Source organism: Bombina bombina, chromosome 1 (assembly GCF_027579735.1).
Source record: "Bombina bombina isolate aBomBom1 chromosome 1, aBomBom1.pri, whole genome shotgun sequence".
Lineage (NCBI taxonomy): Eukaryota > Metazoa > Chordata > Amphibia > Anura > Bombinatoridae > Bombina > Bombina bombina.
The window spans coordinates 546,012,306-546,034,326 of NC_069499.1; the positions used below are offsets into that span (position 1 = coordinate 546,012,306).

General features: G+C 39.3%; 2 protein-coding genes across 2 annotated transcripts in view; one reads left to right on the forward strand and one right to left on the reverse strand.

The window, feature by feature from the left end:
• Positions 1-22,021, reverse strand: part of FAM117B (family with sequence similarity 117 member B) — a 578,958-nt gene that overhangs the window by 490,811 nt on the left and 66,126 nt on the right.
• Positions 19,316-19,850, forward strand: LOC128645593 (ubiquitin-40S ribosomal protein S27a). The gene has a single exon (XM_053698683.1). The coding sequence runs from the start codon at positions 19,357-19,359 to the stop codon at positions 19,825-19,827; it is 471 nt and encodes a 156-aa protein (XP_053554658.1). The 5' UTR covers positions 19,316-19,356; the 3' UTR covers positions 19,828-19,850.

Genomic DNA, 22,021 nt, shown 5'->3' on the forward strand with positions numbered 1-22,021 from the left:
ACAAAGCTGAAGAGGTCTCATGTGAAAACGAGCAAAGGGGATCGCGTCCGATGCAGCAGTCATGAGACCTAGAATTTCCATACACAAAGCTACCGAAGGGAACGATTGAGACTGAAGGTTTCGAAAGGCTGAAACCAACTTCAGAAGTCTCTTTTCTGTTAGAGACAAAGTCATGGACACTGAATCTATTTGAAAGCCCAAAAAGGTTACCTTTGTCTGAGGAATCAAAGAACTCTTTGGTAAATTGATCCTCCAACCATGTCTTTGAAGAAACGACACAAGTTGATTCGTATGAGATTCTGCAGAATGTAAAGACTGAGCAAGTACCAAGATATCGTCCAAATAAGGAAATACCGCAATACCCTGTTCTCTGATTACAGAGAGAAGGGCACTGAGAACCTTTGAAAAGATCCTTGGAGCTGTTGCTAGGCCAAACGGAAGGGCAACAAACTGGTAATGCTTGTCTAGAAAAGAGAATCTCAGAAACTGATAGTGATCTGGATGAATTGGAATATGAAGATATGCATCCTGTAAATCTATTGTGGACATATAATGCCCTTGCTGAACAAAAGGCAGAATAGTCCTTATAGTCACCATTTTGAAAGTTGGTATCCTTACGTAACGATTCAATATTTTTAGATCCAGAACTGGTCTGAAGGAATTCTCCTTCTTTGGTACAATGAATAGATTTGAGTAAAACCACAGACCCCGTTCCAGAACTGGAACTGGCACAATTACCCCAGCCAACTCTAGATCTGAAACACATTTCAGAAATGCCTGAGCCTTCACTGGGTTTACTGGAATGCGAGAGAGAAAAAATCTTCTCACAGGTGGTCTTACCTTGAAACCTATTCTGTACCCTTGTGAAACAATGTTCTGAATCCAAAGACTGTGAATCGAATTGATCCAAATATCTTTGAAAAATCGTAACCTGCCCCCTACCAGCTGAGCTGGAATGAGGGCCGCACCTTCATGCGGATTTGGGAGCTGGTTTTGACTTTCTAAAAGGCTTGGATTTATTCCAGACTGGAGAAGGTTTCCAAACGGAAACCGTTCCTTTAGGGGAAGGGTCAGGCTTCTGTTCTTTATTCTGACGAAAGGAACGAAAACGATTAGCAGCCCTGAATTTACCTTTAGATTTTTTGTCCTGAGGCAAAAAGGTTCCTTTCCCCCCAGTAACAGTTGAAATAATAGAATCAAACTGTGAACCAAATAATTTATTACCTTGGAAAGAAAGAGAAAGCAACGTTGACTTAGAAGTCATATCTGCATTCCAAGATTTAAGCCATAAAGCTCTTCTAGCTAAAATAGCTAAAGACATATACCTGACATCAATTCTAATGATATCAAAAATGGCATCACAAATAAAGTTATTAGCATGTTGAAGAAGTTTAACAATGCTATAAGCATTATGGTCTGACACTTGTTGCGCTAAAGCCTCCAACCAGAAAGTGGAAGCTGCAGCAACATCAGCCAAAGAAATAGCAGGTCTAAGAAGATTACCTGAACATAAATAAGCTCTCCTTAGAAAGGATTCAAGCTTCCTAACTAAAGGATCCTTAAAGGAAGTACTATCCGCCGTAGGAATAGTAGTACGTTTAGCAAGAGTAGAGATAGCCCCATCAACTTTAGGGATTTTGTCCCAAAACTCTAATCTATCAGATGGCACAGGGTACAATTTCTTAAACCTTTGAGAAGGAGTAAATGAAGTACCCAGACTATTCCATTCCCTAGAAATTACTTCTGAAATAGCATCAGGAACTGGAAAAACTTCTGGAATAACTACATGAGGTTTGAAAACCGAATTTAAACGCTTAGTAGATTTAGTATCAAGAGGACTAGACTCCTCCATATCTAATGCAATTAACACTTCTTTAAGTAAAGAACGAATAAACTCCATCTTAAATAAATATGAAGATTTATCAGTGTCAATATCTGAAGCAGAATCTTCTGAACCAGATAGATCCTCATCAGAAACAGATAAGTCAGAATGATGGCGGTCACTTAAAAATTCATCTGAAATATGAGAAGTTTTAAAAGACCTTTTACGTTTACTGGAAGGAGGAATAACAGACAGAGCCTTCCTAATAGATTTAGAAACAAATTCTTTTACATTAACAGGGACATCCTGAACATTAGATGTTGAAGGAACAACAACAGGTAATGGATTATTACTAATGGAAATACAATCTGCATTAGAAAGTTTATCATGACAGTTATCACAAACTACAGCCGGAGGAACAGATACCAAAAGTTTACAACAAATGCACTTAACTTTGGTAGAACCAGCATCAAGCAGCGTCTTTCCAGAAGTAGATTCTGATCCAGGGTAAGGTTGAGACATCTTGCAATATGTAATAGAAAAAACAACATATGAAGCAAAATTATCAAATTCCTTAAATGACAGTTTCAGGAATGGGAAAAAACATAATTTATGTAAGAACTTACCTGATAAATTCATTTCTTTCATATTAGCAAGAGTCCATGAGCTAGTGACGTATGGGATATACATTCCTACCAGGAGGGGCAAAGTTTCCCAAACCTCAAAATGCCGACAAATACACCCCTCACCACACCCACAAATCAGTTTAACGAATAGCCAAGAAGTGGGGTGATAAGAAAAAAGTGTGAAAGCATAAAAAATAAGGAATTGGAATAATTGTGCTTTATACAAAAAAAAATCATAACCACCACAAAAAGGGTGGGCCTCATGGACTCTTGCTAATATGAAAGAAATTAATTTATCAGGCAAGTACATAAATTAGGTTTTCTTTCATGTAATTAGCAAGAGTCCATGAGCTAGTGACGTATGGGATAATGACTACCCAAGATGTGGATCTTTCCACGCAAGAGTCACTAGAATCCAAAGATTGTGAACGGAATTGATCCAAATTTCTTTGAAAAAACGTAATCTGCCCCCTACCAGCTGAGCTGGAATGAGGGCCGCACCTTCATGTGGACTTAGGAGCTGGCTTTGATTTTCTAAAAGGCTTGGATTTATTCCAGACTGGAGATGGTTTCCAAACTGATACCGCTCCTGAGGATGAAGGATCAGGCTTTTGTTCCTTGTTGTGACGAAAGGAACAAAAACGATTATTTGACCTGAATTTAACTTTAGACTTTTTATCCTGAGGTAAAAAAGTTCCTTTCCCTCCAGTAACAGTTGAGATAATAGAATCCAACTGAGAACCAAATAATTTATTACCCTGGAAAGAAAGGGAAAGCAAAGTAGACTTAGAAGACATATCAGCATTCCAAGTTTTAAGCCATAAAGCTCTTCTAGCTAAAATAGCTAGAGACATATACCTGACATCAACTCTAATGATATCAAAGATGGCATCACAAATAAAATTATTAGCATGTTGAAGCAGAATAATAATGCTATGAGAATTATGATCTGTAACTTGTTGCGCTAAAGCTTCCAACCAAAAAGTTGAAGCTGCAGCAACATCCGCTAAAGATATAGCAGGTCTAAGAAGATTACCTGAACACAAATAAGCTTTTCTTAGAAAGGATTCAATTTTCCTATCTAAAGGATCCTTAAAGGAAGTACCATCTGCCGTAGGAATAGTAGTACGCTTAGCAAGAGTAGAGACAGCCCCATCAACCTTAGGGATTTTGTCCCAAAACTCTAATCTGTCAGATGGCACAGGATATAATTGCTTAAAACGTTTAGAAGGAGTAAATGAATTACCCAAATTATTCCATTCCCTGGAAATTACTTCAGAAATAGCACCAGGAACAGGAAAAACTTCTGGAATAACTACAGGAGATTTAAAAACCTTATCTAAACGTTTAGATTTAGTATCAAGAGGACCTGAATCCTCAATTTCTAATGCAATTAGGACTTCTTTAAGTAAAGAACGAATAAATTCCATTTTAAATAAATATGAAGATTTATCAGAATCAACCTCTGAGACAGAATCCTCTGAACCAGAAGAACCACTATCAGAATCAGAATGATGATGTTCATTTAAAAATTCATCTGAACAATGAGAAGTTTTAAAAGACGTTTTATGTTTACTAGAAGGAGGAATAACAGACATAGCCTTCATAATGGATTTAGAAACAAAATCTCTTATATTATCAGGAACACTCTGAGTATTAGATGTTGACGGAACAGCAACAGGTAATGGAACTTTACTAAAGGAAATATTATCTGCATTAACAAGTTTGTCATGACATTCAATACAAACAACAGCTGGAGGAACAGCTACCAAAAGTTTACAGCAGATACACTTAGCTTTGGCAGCTCCAGCACCAGGCAGCGATTTTCCAGAAGTATCTTCTGACTCAGTTGCAACGTGGGACATCTTGCAATATGTAATAGAAAAAACAACATATAAAGCAAAATTAATCAAATTCCTTAAATGACAGTTTCAGGAATGGGAAAAAAATGCCAGTGAACAAGCTTCTAGCAACCAGAAGCAATAAATAATGAGACTTAAATAATGTGGAGACGAAAGTGACGCCCATATTTTTTTAGCGCCAAATAAGACGCCCACATTATTTGGCGCCTAAATGCTTTTGGCGCCAAAAATGACGCCACATCCGGAATGCCGACACTTTTGGCGCAAAAGAAAGTCAAAAATGACGCAACTTCCGGCGACACGTATGACGCCGGAAACAGAAAAAAAAATTTGCGCCAAAAAAGTCCGCGCCAAGAATGACGCAATAAAATGAAGCATTTTCAGCCCCCGCGAGCCTAACAGCCCACAGGGAAAAAGTCAAATTTTAAAGGTAACAAAAAAATGATTCAAATGCATTATCCCAAATATGAAACTGACTGTCTGAAAATAAGGAATGTTGAACATCCTGAGTCAAGGCAAATAAATGTTTGAATACATATATTTAGAACTTTATAAAAAAAAGTGCCCAACCATAGCTTAGAGTGTCACAGAAAATAAGACTTACTTACCCCAGGACACTCATCTACATGTTGTAGAAAGCCAAACCAGTACTGAAACGAAAATCAGTAGAGGTAATGGTATATATATATGAGTATATCGTCGATCTGAAAAGGGAGGTAAGAGATGAATCTCTACGACCGATAACAGAGAACCTATGAAATAGACCCCGTAGAAGGAGATCATTGAATTCAAAAAGGCAATACTCTCCTCACATCACTCTGACATTCACTGCACGCTGAGAGGAAAACCGGGCTCCAACCTGCTGCGGAGCGCATATCAACGTAGAATCTAGCACAAACTTACTTAACCACCTCCATAGGAGGCAAAGTTTGTAAAAACTGATTTGTGGGTGTGGTGAGGGGTGTATTTGTAGGCATTTTGAGGTTTGGGAAACTTTGCCCCTCCTGGTAGGAATGTATATCCCATACGTCACTAGCTCATGGACTCTTGCTAATTACATGAAAGAAAATGCCAAATGAACAAGCCTCTAGCAAACAGAAGCAATGAAAAATGAGACTGAAATAATGTGAAAAAAAGGCGGAGACAAGAGTGACGCCCACATTTTTTGGCGCCAAGAATAACGCCCACATTATTGGCGCCAAGTACAACGCCCATATTTTTTTGCGCCAAATATGACGCCACATCCTCTGACGTCGAAACCGACGCCCACATTTTGCGCAAAAAAAAAAAAACGTCTGAATACACAAGTGTCAAAAAAATGACGTAACTACAAACAACTTCCGGCGTCAACTACGACGCCGGAAATGACAAAATTTTGCGCCAAAAAAAAGTTTGCGCCAAAAATGACGCAATAAAATGAAGCATTTTCTGCCCCCGCGAGCCTAACAGCCCACAGGGAAAAATAGTCAATTTGAAAAATTCAAGGTAAGAAAAAAATATTTATTCATATGCATTATCCCAAATAATGAAACCGACAGTCTGAATGAAGGAATACTGATTATCCTGAATCATGGCAAATATAAGTTTAAAGACATATATTTAGAACTTTACATATAAAGTGCCCAACCATAGCTTATTTAGAGTGTCACAAAAATTAAGACTTACTTACCCAAGGACACTCATCTACTTATAGTAGATAGCCAAACCAGTACTGAACCGAGAATCAGTAGAGGTAATGGTATATAATAGTATATTGTCGATCTGAAAAGGGAGGTAGGAGAAGAAATCTCTACGACCGATAACAGAGAACCTATGAAATAGATCCCCTAGAGGAAGACCATTGTATTCAAATAGGCAATACTCTCTTCACATCCCTCTGACATTCACTGCACTCTGAGAGGAAAACCGGGCTCCAGCCTGCTGCGAATCGCATATCAACGTAGAATCTAGCACAAACTTACTTCACCACCTCAATGGGAGGCAAAGTTTGTAAAACTGAATTGTGGGTGTGGTGAGGGGTGTATTTATAGGCATTTTGAGGTTTGGGAAACTTTGCCCCTCCTGGTAGGAATGTATATCCCATACGTCACTAGCTCATGGACTGTTGCTAATTACATGAAAGAAATATAGGTTTTACAAACCCGATGATAAATCTTCCTTGAAACAGACTTACAAGCCTGTATCAGTGCTAATCACTGAGTCAGAGAAACCTCAAAGCGTTCAATTTCCATGCCTTCAAAATTAGATATTTGAGATCCTGATGAAAAAATGGCCCTTGAGACAGAAGGTCTGGCCTTAAAGGAAGTGGCCAAGGCTGGCAACTGGACATCCGGACAAGATCCGCATACCAAAACCTGTGAGGCCATGCTGGTGTTATCAGAAACACATAAGATTGTTCCATTATAAACTTGGAGATCACCCTTGGAAGAAGAACCAAAGGCAGAAAAATTTAAGCAGGTTGGTAAAACCAAGGAACTGCTAAAGCATCCACCATCTCCGCCTGAGGATCCTTGGACCTGGAAAAGTATATGGGAAGCTTCTTGTTTAGAGGAGAGGCCATCAGATGTATTTCTGGAAGACCTCACATCTGTACAAGATGAAAAACACATTTGGATGGAGAGACAACTCCCTCGGATGTAAAGTATGATGGCTGAGATAATCCGCTTCCCTATTGTCTACACCTGGGATATGAATCGCAGAAATTTGACAAGAGTTGGATTCCGCCCAAGAAAGTATCCAAGATACTTCTTTCATTGCTGAAGGACTGAGTCCCTCCTTGATAATTGACATATGTCACTGTTGTGATATTGTCTGTCTGAAATCAAATGTAAAGTTCTCTCTTCAATAGAGGCCAAGCCTGAAGAGCTCTGAAAATAGCACAGAGTTCTAAAATATTGATTGTTAACCTCGCCTCTTGAGGATTCCAAACCCTTGTGTTGTCAGAGAACCCCTGTAAGACTTGCAACTGTTGAGATCACAGTCCAGGATGGTTTAACCACCAAGCCAGAGAGAGTTAAGTGTTGGGATTTAAGTATATCAACTGTGATATCCAAGTATAATTCCTGCACCATTGGTGCAACATGCAAAGCTGTAGACGCCTCATATGAAAACGAGCAAAGAGGATCGCATCCAATGCTGCAGTCATGAGACCTAAAACTTCCATGCACATAGTCACTGAAGGGAATGATGGAGACTGGAGGTTTAGACAAGCTAAAACCAACTTCATTTGTCTCTTGTCTGTTAGAGAAAGTCATGGACACTGAATCTATCTGGAAACCTAAAAAGGTGACCCTTGTCTAAGTTATCAAGAAACTCTTTTGTAAATTGATCCTCCAACCATATATTTGAAGAAACCACACTAGTTGTTTTGTGTGAGATTCTGTTAAATGAAAAGATTGAGCTAGTACCAAGATATCGTCCGAATAAGGAAACACCGCAATACCCTGTTCTCTGATTACAGATAGGGCACCAAGAACCTACAAGAAGATTCTTGGAGCTGTTGCTAGGCCAAACGGAAGAGCGACAAATTGGTAATGCTTGTCTAGAAAAGAGAATCTCAGAAAACGATAGTGGTCTGGATGACTCGGAATGTGAAGATAGGTCTATTGTGGACATGAAATGACCTTGCTGAACAAAAGGCAGAATAGTCCTTATAGTCACCGTATTGAAAGTTGAGACTCTTACAAAATTATTTAAAATTTTCAGATCCAGGACTGGTCTGAACAATGAACAGGTTTGAATAAAAACCCAAACCCTGTTCCTGCTGAGGAACTGGGACAATCACACCTGAAAGGTCTGAAACACACTTCTGAAAAGCCTGAGCCTTCACAGGGTTTGTTGGAACATGAGTAAGAAAGAATCTTCCCATGGTAGGTCTTATTCTGAAACCTATTCAATACCCTTGAGAAACAATATCCTGAATCCACTGATTTTGAACAGAATCTGTCCAAATGTCTTGAAATAATTTCAATCTGCCCCCCCCCCCCCACCAGTTGAACTGGATTTAGGGCCGCACCTTCATGCAGTCTTACGGGCTGGATTTGGTTTCTTATAAGGCTTGGATTTATTCCAATTCGGAGATGGTCTCCCATTAGAGCCAGAGGCCTTAGAGGAAGGAAAGGGTTTTTGTTCTCTATTCTGACGAAAGGAACGAAAACAATTGGGAGCTTTAAACTTACCCTTAGATTTCTTATCTTGGGGCAGAAATGGAGATAATAAAATCCAATTGAGAACCAAATAAATTATTACCCTGAAATGATAGAGATAGTAATCTAGATTTAGACACCATGTCAGCATTCCAAGATTTAAGCCAAAAAGCTCTTCTAGTAAGAATAGCTAAAGACATAGATTTAATATCAATCTTAATGACATTAAATATAGCATCACAAATGAAATGATTAGCATGTTAAAGTAAAAGAACAAATGCTAGACAGTTCAGGATCTGACAACTGCTGTGCTAAGCTGTCCAACCAAAAAGTTAAAGCAGTAGCAACATCAGACATGGAAATAGCAGGTCTAAGAATATATCCAGTATGTAAATATGCTCTTCTAAGATAAGATTAAATCTTCCTATCTAAAGGATCTTTAAAGGAAGTACTACCTTCCATAGGAATAGTAGTAGTTTGGCAAGAGTGGAAATAGCCCCATCAACCTTAGGGACTTTTTACCAAAACTCCAAATTGGCCACAGGTAAAGGATACAGCTTCTTAAACCTAGAAGAAGGGTTAAAAGAAGCACCAGGCTTAGACCATTCTTTAGTAATCATATTAGAGATAGCATCTGGAATAGGAAAAACTTCAGGAGTAACCTCAGAAGTTTTAAAAACAGAATTCAAACTATTACTAGTTATGTTATCAAGAGGACTAGAATCCTCAATACCCAAAGTAAACAATACTTCCTTTAATAAAGAACGAATATATTCAATCTTAAAAAGAAAAGAAGATTTGTCAATTGTAGTGGCTGATGCAGGATCCTCTGAGCCAGAGAGATCCTCATCTGCAGAAGATACTTCAGTATGCTGTCGGTCAATACAAATTTCATCAGATTTATGAGGTTTGGAAAGACCTTTTACGTTTATTTGAAGGTGGAATAGCAGTCATAGCCTTCTCTATGGCTGCAGCAATATCATTTTTCATATCTGCAGGAATATCATGTACATTAGACTGTGAAGGAATAACAGTAGATGTATTTCTACTTATAGAAACATTATCAGCATGTAATAATTTGTTATAACAAGTGCCACATATTTGAGCTGAGGAAGTAAAATCAGCTAATTTACAACAAACACACTTAGCTTTGGTAGAATTGTGTTCAGGCAGCTTAGTTCCTACAGTAACATCAGAGGCAGAATGAGTTTGAGACATCTTGCAAAATGTAACAAAAAAGAAAAAAAAATAACATTTAAACAAAATATCCAATTTCCTCAAAATAGCTGTTTCAGGAATGAGAAAAACATAATTTAAGCTTACCTGACAAATTTATTTCTCTTGTGGTGTATCCAGTCCACGGATCATCCATTACTTGTGGGATATTCTCCTTCCCAACAGGAAGTTGCAAGAGGATCACCCACAGCAGAGCTGCTATATAGCTCCTCCCCTAACTGCCATATCCAGTCATTCGACAGAAATAAGCCGAGAAAGGAGAAACCATAGGGTGCAGTGGTGACTGTAGTTTAAATTAAAATTTTGACCTTCCTTAAAAAGACAGGGCAGGGCCATGGACTGGATACACCACAAGAGAAATAAATTTATCAGGTAAGCATAAATTATGTTTTCTCTTGTAAGGTGTATCCAGTCCACGGATCATCCATTACGTGTGGGATACCAATACCAAAGCTAAAGTACACGGATGAAGGGAGGGACAAGGCAGGCTTAGCTGGAAGGGACAACTGCCTGTAGAACCTCTCTCCCAAAAATAGCCTCCGAAGAAGCAAAAGTATCAAGTTTGTAAAATTTTGAAAAGGTATGAAGCGAAGACCAAGTCGCCGCCTTGCAAATCTGTTCAACAGAAGCCTCATTTTTAAAGGCCCAGGTGGAAGCCACAGCTCTAGTAGAATTAGGCTCCGAAGCCAAAAAGAGGTTGCCGAAGCTTTTTGACCTCTCCTCTGTCCAGAGTAAACAACAAACAGTGTAGATGTTTGGCGAAAATCTTTAGTAGCTTTTAAGTAAAACTTATTATGTAAAAGGCGTTCCTTCTTTGAAGAAGGATTAGGCCACAATGATGGAACAACAATCTCTTGATTGATATTCTTGTTAGAAACTACCTTAGGTAAAAACCCAGGTTTGTACGCAGAACTACTTTATCTGAATGGAAAATCAGATAAGGAGAATCACATTCTAAGGCAGATAACTCAGAGACTCTCCGAGCCGAGGAAATAGCCATCAAAAACAGAACTTTCCAAGATAAAAGTTTGATATCAATGGAATGAAGGGGTTCAAACGGAACCCCTTGAAGAACTTTAAGAACCAAGTTTAAGCTCCCTGGGTGAGCAACAGGTTTAAACACAGGCTTAATTCTAACCAAACTCCTGACAAAAAGCTTGAACGTCTGGAACTTCTGCCAGACGCTTGTGCAAAAGAATAGACAGAGCAGAAATCTGTCCCGTTAAAGAACTAGCTGATAATCCTTTCTCCAAACCCTCTTGGAGAAAGGACAATATCCTAGGAATCCTAACCTTACTCCATGAGTAATTCTTGGATTCACACCAAAAAAGGTATTTACGCCATATCTTATGGTAGATTTTCCTAGTGACAGGCTTCGTGCCTGTATAAGGGTATCAATGACTGACTCTGAGAAGCCACGCTTTGATAAAATCAAGCGTTCAATCTCCATGCAGTCAGTCTCAGAGAAATTAGATTTGGATGATTGAAAGGACCTTGTAGTAGAAGGTCTTGTCTCAGAGGCAGGGTCCATGGTGGAAAGGATGACATGTCCACTAGGTCTGCATACCAGGTCCTGCGTGGCCACGCAGGCGCTATCAAGATCACCGATGCTCTCTCCTGTTTGATTTTGGCAATCAGTCGAGGGAGCAGAGGAAACGGTGGAAACACATAAGCCAGGTTGAAGAACCAAGGCGCTGCTAGAACCAATTGAGCAAACACCTCCGGATGGAGTTCCCACTCCCCTTGATGAAAAGTCTGACGACTTAGAAAATCCGCCTCCCAGTTCTCTACACCTGGGATATGGATTGCTGATAGGTGGCAAGAGTGAGTCTCTGCCCAGCGAATTATCTTGGAGACTTCTAACATCGCTAGGGAACTCCTGGTTCCCCCTTGATGGTTGATGTAAGCCAGTGTTGTGATGTTGTCCGACTGAAATCTGATGAACCTCAGGGTTGCTAACTGAGGCCAAGCTAGAAGAGCATTGAATATTGCTCTTAACTCCAGAATATTTATTGGGAGGAGTTTCTCCTCCTGAGTCCACGATCCCTGAGCCTTCAGGGAATTCCAGACTGCACCCCAACCAAGAAGGCTGGCATCTATTGTTACAATTGTCCAATCTGGCCTGCGAAAGGTCATACCTTTGGACAGATGGACCATAATAGCCGCCAGAGAAGAGAATCTCTGGTCTCTTGATCCAGATTTAGCAGAGGGGACAAATCTGTGTAATCCCCATTCCACTGACTGAGCATGCATAGTTCCAGCGGTCTGAGATGTAGGCGCGCAAATGGCACTATGTCCATCGCCGCTACCATCAAGCCGATTACTTCCATACACTGAGCCACCGAAGGGCGCGGAATAGAATGAAGAACACGGCAAGATTTTAGAAGCTTTGATAACCTGGATTCTGTCAGGTAAATCTTCATTTTTACAGAATCTATCAGAGTCCCTAGGAAGGAGACTCTTGTGAAAATAGAGAACTCTTTTCCTCGTTCACCTTCCACCCATGTGACCTGACAGGTAACCTAATTTTTTATCCATTGGATCTGAAAAAGCACAACTGTCCTTGACAGGGATAGTGTTACTCTTTGATAAAGTAGAAACTGCTCCCTCCACCTTAGGGACCGTCTGCCATAAGTCCCGTGTGGTGGTGTCTATTGGAAACATTTTTCTAAAAATAGGAGGGGGGGGAAACGGCACACCGGGTCTATCCCACTCCTTATTAATAATTTCTGTAAACCTTTTAGGTATTGGAAAAACATCAGTACACACCGGCACTGCATAGTATTTATCCAGTCTACACAATTTCTCTGGTAATGCAATTGTGTCACAGTCATTCAGAGCAGCTAACACCTCCCCAAGCAATACACGGAGGTTCTCAAGCTTAAATTTAAAAGTAGAAATATCTGAATCAGGTTTCCCCGAATCAGAAATGTCACCCACAGACTGAAGCTCTCCTTCTGCATATTGTGACGCAGTATCAAACATGGGCCTTAAGGCATCTGCGCGCTCTGTACTACGTCTAACCCCAGAGCTATCGCGCTTTCCTCTGAATTCAGGCAGTCTGGCTAATACCGCTGACAGGGTATTATTCATGATTGCCGCCATGTCCTGCAAAGTAATCGCTATGGGCGTCTTTGATGTACTTGGCGCCATTTTAGCGTGAGTCCCTTGAGCGGGAGTCAAAGAGTCTGACACGTGGGGAGAGTTAGTCGGCATAACTTCCCCCTCGCCAGAATCCTCTGGTGATAATTTTTTTAAAGATAAAAGCTGATCTTTATTGTTTAAAGTGAAATCAATACATTTAGTACATATTCTCATATGGGGTTCCACCATGGCTTTTAAACATAATGAACAAGGAGTTTCCTCTATGTCAGACATGTTTACACAGACTAGCAATGAGACTAGCAAGCTTGGAAAACACTTTACATCAAGTTAAACAAGAAATATAAAAAACGTTACTGTGCCTTTAAGGGAAACAAATTTTGCTAAAATTTGAAATAACAGTGAAAAAAGGCAGTTAAACTAACGAAATTTTTACAGTGTATGTAACAAGTTAGCAGAGCATTGCACCCACTTGCAAATGGATGATTAACCCCTTAATACAAAAAACGGATTAACAAATTGAAAAAAACATTTTTTTTTTGTTTGCTTTTTTTTAAACAGTCACAACAACTGCAACAGCTTCACTGTGGCTTTACCTTCCTCAATATATGACTTTTGAAGCCTTTTCAGCCCTTCAGAGATGTCCTATAGCATGCAGGGGACTGCTGAGGGAAGCTGAATGTCTCTGTCTGTAATTTTAACTAGGCCCCTCCCACTCATATTACAACAGTGGAAAGCCTCAGGAAACTGTTTCTAGGCAAAAATCAAGCCAGCCATGTGGAAAAAACTAGGCCCCAATAAGTTTTATCACCAAAGCATATATAAAAACGATTAAACATGCCAGCAAACGTTTTATATTGCACATTAATCAGAGTATATACCTCTGATAGCAAGCCTGATACTAGTTGCTATTAAATCACTGTATTTAGGCTTAACTTAAATTAATCCGGTATCAGCAGCATTTTTCTAGCAAATTCCATCCCTAGAAATATATTAACTGCACATACCTTATTGCAGGAAAACCTGCACGCCATTCCCCCTCTGAAGTTACCTCACTCCTCAGACATATGTGAGAACAGCAGTGGATCTTAGTTACTTCTGCTAAGATCATAGAAAAACGCAGGCAGATTCTTCTTCTAAATGCTGCCTGAGATAAAATAGTACAACTCCGGTACCATTTAAAAACAATAAACTTTTGATTGAAGAAAAAACTAACTATATTACACCACTTTCCTCTTACTACCTCCAGCTATGTTGAGAGCTTGCAAGAGAATGACTGGATATGGCAGTTAGGGGAGGAGCTATATAGCAGCTCTGCTGTGGGTGATCCTCTTGCAACTTCCTGTTGGGAAGGAGAATATCCCACAAGTAATGGATGATCCGTGGACTGGATACACCTTACAAGAGAAAAATGCTTATGATAAAATTCTTATACAAAAGTAAAACCGAAAGCAAACATCATAGCCCTCTATAAACAAATGAGAGCAGTGAGCAAAAGAGGGAGAGACTTAATATAACAAATTTTGGCGCAAAGAATGACGCAAACAAAGATGATGCAAATGCAGAGGAAAAATCTTTTGGCGCCAAAGCTAACACAATGAAATGACGCAACTCACGTCATAACAGCCACGACTTTGCGGCAAAAAAATTTGCATCAACAAAGACGCAATGAATGACACAACTCGCATCACAACAGACGCCAAAAGTTTTTGCGCCAAAAATGAGGCAATAAAAAGTAAAATCTTGCGTCATCGCGAGCCTAGTTAGCCCACAAACAAATTTAAAAACAGGGACTCCAAGTTACAATTAACCGGAACCCCAAGTAAGAATAAGATACCTAAATTCTCCCATAAACATAATTTCCATGCTGAAACTGTTAAGACTGCAAAGGGAAATATACAGACCTGACTCATGGCAAATATATGCAATATATATTAAAAACTTTATAATATAAAGTGCCAAACATAGCTGAGAGTGTCTTAAAAACTGATATATACTTACCAGAAGACAACCATCCACATATAGCAGACAGCCAAACCAGTACTGAAACATATAAGCAAAGGTAATGGTAGAGGAGAAAAAGGTCGATCTGTAAAGGGAGGCAGCAGATGAATCCCTGCAACCGATTTACAGAGAGCCCTAGAATAGATTTCCCATAGGCGAAAACATGGTATCATCAGGTAATACTCCCTTCACATCCCTCAGACAAACACTGTACTTTGAGAGGAATTGGGCTTCAAAATGCTTAGAAGCGCTTTCACAGAAGAAATCAAGCACATCTTGCTTCAACATCTCCAAAGGAGGCAAAGTTTGTAAAATTAAGGTATGAGTGAGGTGGGAAGTGTATATATAGGCATTTTGAGGTTTGGGAAACTTTGCCCCCTCCTGGAAGGAATGTATATCCCATACGTCACTAGTCAATTGAGTTGAAATCTTAATTTACTTACAATAAACTATCCAGTTGAGCTTAAAATTAGTCCCATTAAAAAGGTGACCCATTTAACACAAGTAATCATATCCCTGAATTCTGTTTCTAGCCAGAAATGTATCTAAACCATTTTTAAATTTATCTTTGGTTGCTTTTGCTCATTGAAACCAATCGGCCAGTGTAGCTATCTCACGCCTCTCAATCTCTCAATACACAAAGACAGTACTTAGGTATTACATTTTTTCACTTTTGCTTCTAAACTGCTCTGGGATACCGATCTTAAAACAATAAAAGGTATTTGTTATAGACTTTAGCTTACACATATAAAAAAAATCTTAGCCACACGGTCTGGTGTCTACACCATTGTCTTCCATCATAGCACTGATGATCTCAATGTAAGCCATTAAACCAATGAGTTTTATCAAGACGATATAAAGTGGCTACTTCAAAAAGATGCTGTTTAAACACAGTACAAAGGGGGAAACAAAAGAACATCTGGGATGTGAGAGGCAGATTTTTATCAAAGTGAGTAAGGGCACACAAGTTTTGATCCATAAACCTAAAAGGAAATTCTCACATTTATTAATTGATTACTATGGGAAATGAAAAATACAGTATAATTCTAAAAGTACTAAACATACACTGTATCTTTAAGTGTGTAAAATCAAACAAGACAGATGGAGCTGAAAAGGAATATGGAAAATGTATGTAGTTCTAATTCTCCAAGTTGGCAAGATACTTAAAACACAATCGGCTAGATTAGGAGTCTTGCGTTAGGCTTAAAAAGCAGCGTTGGCCGGTCCAAACGCTGCTTTTTAACGCCCGCTGGTATTACGAGTCTTGCAGGTACAGGTGTACCGCTCACTTTTCTGGCCAGATTTGGAAATACCGCAAATCCACTTACGTCAATTGCGTATCCTATATTTTCAATGGGACTTGCATAGCGCCGGTATCACAAGTCTGCCAAAAGGTGACAGGTAGACCCTCTCCTGTCAAGACTGGTACCGTATTTTAAAGTCAATACAACGGCGTAGCATAAAACTCTTAACTAAAGTGCTAAAAAATACACTAACACCCATAAACTACCTATTAACCCCTAAACCGAGGCCCTCCCACAGAGCAAACACTAAAATACATTTTTTAACCCCTAATCTGCCGAACCAGACATCGCCGCAACTATAATATATTAACCCCTAAACCGCCACACTCCCGCATCCTTCATTCTGTGTTTAGCCGTCAGAAGAGGATGCTCCGCGTCGGATGTCTTGAAGATGGACCCGCTCCGCGCCGGATGGATGAAGATAGAAGATGCCGTCTGGATGAAGACTTCTGCCCATCTGGAGGACCACTTCGCCCGGCTTGGATGAAGACTTCTCCCGGCTTCGTTGAGGACTTCGGCCCGGTTGGCTGAAGATGTCTCCCGGTAGGTGATCTTCAGGGGGTTAGTGTTAGGTTTTTTAAGGGGGGATTGGGTGGGTTTTAGAGTAGGGTTGGTTGTGTGGGTGGTGGGGAATTGTAATTTTATTTTCAGGTAAAAGAGCCGATTACTTTGGGGCAATGCCCCGCAAAAGGCCCCTTTAAGGGCTATTTGTAATTTAGTGTAGGGTAGGGCTTTTTTTTATTTTGGGGGGGCTGTTTTTATTTTGTTAGGGGGATTAGATTAGGTGTAATTAGTTTAAAAATCATGTAATTTCTTTATTATTTTCTGTAATTTAGTGTTTGTTTTTTGTACTTTAGATAATTTTATTTAATTTAATTGTAATTAATTGTATTTAATTTAGGCAATTAATTTAATTTTAGTGTAGTGTTAGGTGTATTTGTAACTTAGGTTAGGTTTTATTTTACAGGTAAATTTGTCTTTATTTTAACTAGGTAGTTATTAAATAGTTAATAACTATTTAATAACTATTGTACCTAGTTAAAATAAATACAAAGTTGCCTGTAAAATAAAAATAAACCATAAGCTAGCTACAATGTAACTATTAGTTATATTGTAGCTATCTTAGGGTTTATTTTATAGGTAAGTATTTAGTTTTAAATAGGAATTATTTAGTTAATTGCAGTAATTTTATTTAGATTTATTTAAATTATATTTAAATTAGGGGGGGTTAGGGTTAGGTTAGACTTAGGTTTAGGGGTTAATAACTTTATTATAGTGGTGGCGACGTTGGGCGCTGCAGATTAAGGGTAATAAAAGTAGTTAGGTTGCGGCAACATTGGGGGTGGCAGATTAGGGATTAATAAATATAATGTAGGTGGTCGGCGATGTTGGGGGCAGCAGATTAGGGGTTCATAGGTATAATGTAGGTGGCGGCGGTGTCCGGAGCGGCACATTGGAGGTTAATAATATAATGTAGGTGTCGGCGATGTCAGGGTGGCAGATTAGGGGTTAATAAGTGTAATATTAGGGGTGTTTAGACTTGGGGTTCATGTTAGGGTGTTAGGTGTAGACATAACTTTTATTTCCCCATAGGAATCAATGGGGCTGCGTTAGGAGCTCAACGCTGCTTTTTTGCAGGTGTTAGGTTTTTTTTTTCAGCCGGCTCTCCCACATTGATTCCTATGGGAAAATCGTGCACGAGAACGTTTTACCAGCTCACTGCTAACGTAAGCAGCGCTGGTATTGAGGTGAGATGTGGAACAAAATTTTGCTCTACGGTCACTTTTCTGTGGCTAACGCCAGGTTTGTAAAAATCCGTAATACCAGCGCTGTCTGTAAGTGAGCGGTGAGCATAAACTGCTCGTTAGCACCGCACAGCTTCTAACGCAAAACACGTAATCTAGCCAAATGTTTTAGACATGTCATGAAGAACCCCAGAGGCAAAGATCAACAGCATTTTATATCTCCTGTCAAACATTTTTATTCCTGGTTCATTATTTAGATTATTCAACAAATATCACTATACCTAAAATACTATAGTTTATAGCTTTTTAAAAAAATATAGCCAAATAAATGAAACACAAAAGGGGGTTGATATTTTCAATGACTGATGATAAAATTACGGAATATATATATATATATATATATATATATATATAAAAAAAAACAGGAAAAAAAAAGTTATGCTAATGAGGCGCATGCGCGTGTGTGTGTCTGTTTGTTTTATATATATATCAGGATAGGAAAGTGAGAGTCTACACATACTAAACATGATGCTGTACCGGAAGTCGCCCGGCGTTCTGCTCGCACCATTGCGCATGCCCAGAGCATCGGCATGACAACCAGCCACAGCGTCATGCTAAAAAGTAAACCGCACTGTGGTTAAAAATCGTTAAACATAGAATATACATAGCGGACTCACATATTATGATATTTGCTGGCCATCTTTGTTATAATTGCTGCCTTACTTAATGGGAACATAATACCTACTCACTAGCATACACATTTGCCTATGAACTAAGTCTCACTACTGCTGACGCAAGGGTAGTGATCATAATAATTAAAGCAACTTAACCCCTGTCACTACATCATATCGGAAGTCTAATTAACATTGTTTAAACTATTGCAAGCAATACATATGACCCAATCATACTATCTGAAGAAATTAATAAACAATCATAATAAAGCAAAAAATAATAATAAACTAGGCAAATTGGACCCTAGCTATACCTGACTCATGGTTGACCTAAGTGAACTAGCTAATCTCATACATAACCACTAAATTAAGTTACAGAAAAGCTCTATAAAAAACAATGCCAATCTAAGTGGGTATTCAGCCCACCAGGCACAATAGTGCCCAGATTAAAAATCCATCTGGATTCACACTGGAGTAGAAGTCTATTTCTATCGCCTCCCCTTGTGAGGGGTGGGATGTGATCTATAATCACATATCTCAAATCTGCCACCGTATGTCCCATCAGCGCAAAATGCCTAGCCACGGGTTGTTCAGAATTTTTATTTTTAATTGCTAACCGAATGACTGCGCGGTGGTTGGCCATACGGGTGCGGAGGTCATCAATAGTTTTTCCGACATAGAATAACCCGCACGGACAATGCAATAAATACACAATGTGTGTAGAAGTGCAGGTTACTCTGTCGGATTATATATCTGTGATTTGTAGTGGGATGGGTAAAAAACTTTGCGTTAGCTCTTTTCAAGATCCGCCATCGGGAGTAGGTGGATCCGGCAGCAAGATGCAGATCTTCGTGAAAACTCTCACGGGGAAGACCATCACCCTCGAGGTTGAGGCCTCCGATACTATAGAAAATGTCAAGGCTAAGATTCAGGATAAGGAAGGTATCCCCCCTGATCAGCAGCGATTGATCTTTGCTGGCAAGCAGTTGGAAGATGGTCGCACTCTTTCCGATTACAACATCCAGAAGGAGTCTACTCTTCACCTTGTGCTGAGGCTCCGTGGTGGTGCTAAGAAGAGAAAGAAGAAGTCTTACACCACTCCCAAGAAGAACAAGCATAAGAGAAAGAAGGTCAAGCTTGCTGTGCTTAAGTATTACAAGGTTGACGAAAATGGCAAAATCCACCGCCTGCGTCGTGAATGTCCTTCAGATGAGTGTGGTGCTGGAGTTTTCATGGCTAGCCACTTTGACAGACATTACTGTGGAAAATGCTGTCTGACATACTGCTTTAATAAGCCAGAGGATAAATAAATGTACATTTCTTATTAAATGAATCCACAATTAAAAAAAAAAAAAAAAAAAAAAAACTTTGCGTTAGAAAGACCATTGCACGTAGTGCAACCAATGCACTTATAGTATCCAGGTTTGGATGTTTGTAGCCAGTTCTTTTTGGTATAATTCTAGACAGGATCCACTTTTACCAAAATGTCCCGTAGGGATCTGGATCGTCAATATCCCACCCGAGGATGGACAACACCTTTGAATGGTAAACTTTTGTCACTCTCTATTATATTCCAGTTCTTTTTCACCAACTGTTGCAAATTGTATTTGTCGGCAGTATACGTAGTAGAGAGGATCATTCTTTGATTTTCCTTCTGAGTTGTTTTCGCCTGTAGGGCCACATCCTGTGTCATGGGGGCAAATCGTACAAAGTGTTTCTCAATCTGTTTTTCACGATAACCCCCTGTGGAGAAATCTTACCTTCATCTCAAGCTGTTGTTGTGCGCAATCCTGCGTACTGTTGTTTCTAATAACCCTCTTAAATTGTGAGATGGGCAGAGCATTCTTTAGTGAAGGTGGGTGGCAACTTGTTGCTTCTAATAAAGAGTTTCTGTCCGTCACCTTCTTAAACAGTGTATTACACAAGATTCCAGCTTCTAGATATATTCTTAAATCTAGAAAATCCACAGATATGGAACTCCTCGTCATTTTAAATTGTAGATCAGCAGAGGCTGCGTTTAGCATATGAAACCAAATATCCAATTCAAGTTCCGTACCTGACCATAAGATGAACAAATCATCTATGTACCTTTTAAAGTATTTAACATGTTGATGTTTGAAAAGGTCAGTGTCTCTCTCCTCGAACTCAGCCATAAAAAGGTTGGCGTACGATGGGGCCATGTTAGACCCCATCGCCGTGCCCTTTAATTACAAATAAAATGACTTTTCAAATTTGAAATAATTCCTGTGTAAACACAGTTCCAACAGTTCCAGAATCAAATCCACAGGTGGTCACACATATGGGTACCGATTCAGTTGTTTCTGAGTAGCTGCAATACCTTGCCCATGTGGAATAGCAGTATAAAGACTCATAACGTCTAATGTGACCAAAATCATTGGTCCTTCAATTTTGGGAAACCTCCGTAATTCATTGATTAAACTAATTGAATCCAGAAGGAATGAGGGCATGTTACGTACAACCGGCTGTAGAATGCTGTCCAAAAAAATTGCAACAGGCTGTAATAGAGACCCTATAGAAGACACTATGGGTCTTGGAGGACTAATGGGATTTTTGTGGAGCTTGGGTAGCGTATGAAATGCTGGTGTACGTGGATATTCCACTTGCATGAATCCCCTCTCTTGTTTGCTAAGCCAGCCATTCTCAAAGGCTCGATCAAGTACTTCATCGATGTGTTCTTTAAACACTTTTGTAGGATTACATGTCAATTGTCTGTATGTGGAATCATCATTAAGCTGTGTAAGGGTTTCCTGTCGGTAATATGTGTAATCCATTATCACCAGGGCTCCCCCTTTATCAGCCTCCCTGAATATCAGCTCTTTGTTGCCACTTAGGTTATCCAACGCTTGTATTTCATCTTTAGATAAGTTGTTCCTGCAATCCATTTTTGCCGTATTGCACATTTTCCCTGTATCCTCCAACAGGAGTCTTGTATACGTCTTTATACTAGGATTAGAAATGGAACAGTCATACGTGCTTTTAGGTTTTATTTTCTTAATATTGCTAGAGTCGACGAGATTATCACCCTGTTCCACACCAAAGTGCTCCTTAAAGGGACACTAAACCCAAACATTTTCTTTCATGATTCAAGTAGAGAACACAATTTTAAACAACATTCCAATTTACGCCTATTATCTGATTTGCTTCATTCTTTAGATATCCTTTCTTGAAGAAATAGCAATGCACATGGGTGAGCCAATCACGTGAGACATCTACGTGCAGCAACCAATCAGCAGTTACTTAGCCTATCTAGATATGCTTTTCACCAAAGTATATCAAGAGATTAAAGCAAATTAGATAATAGAAGTAAATTAGAAAGTTGTTTAAAATGTCATGCTCTTTCTAAATCATGAAAGAAAAAAATTGTGTTTCATGTCCCTTTAAGTCTGAGGTTCCGCTCAAATTTTTGTATGTCAATGTACATCTCGAATGGTTTGTAGAGAGTAGTTGGAATAAAGGACAAACATTTATTCAGTACCTTAGCCT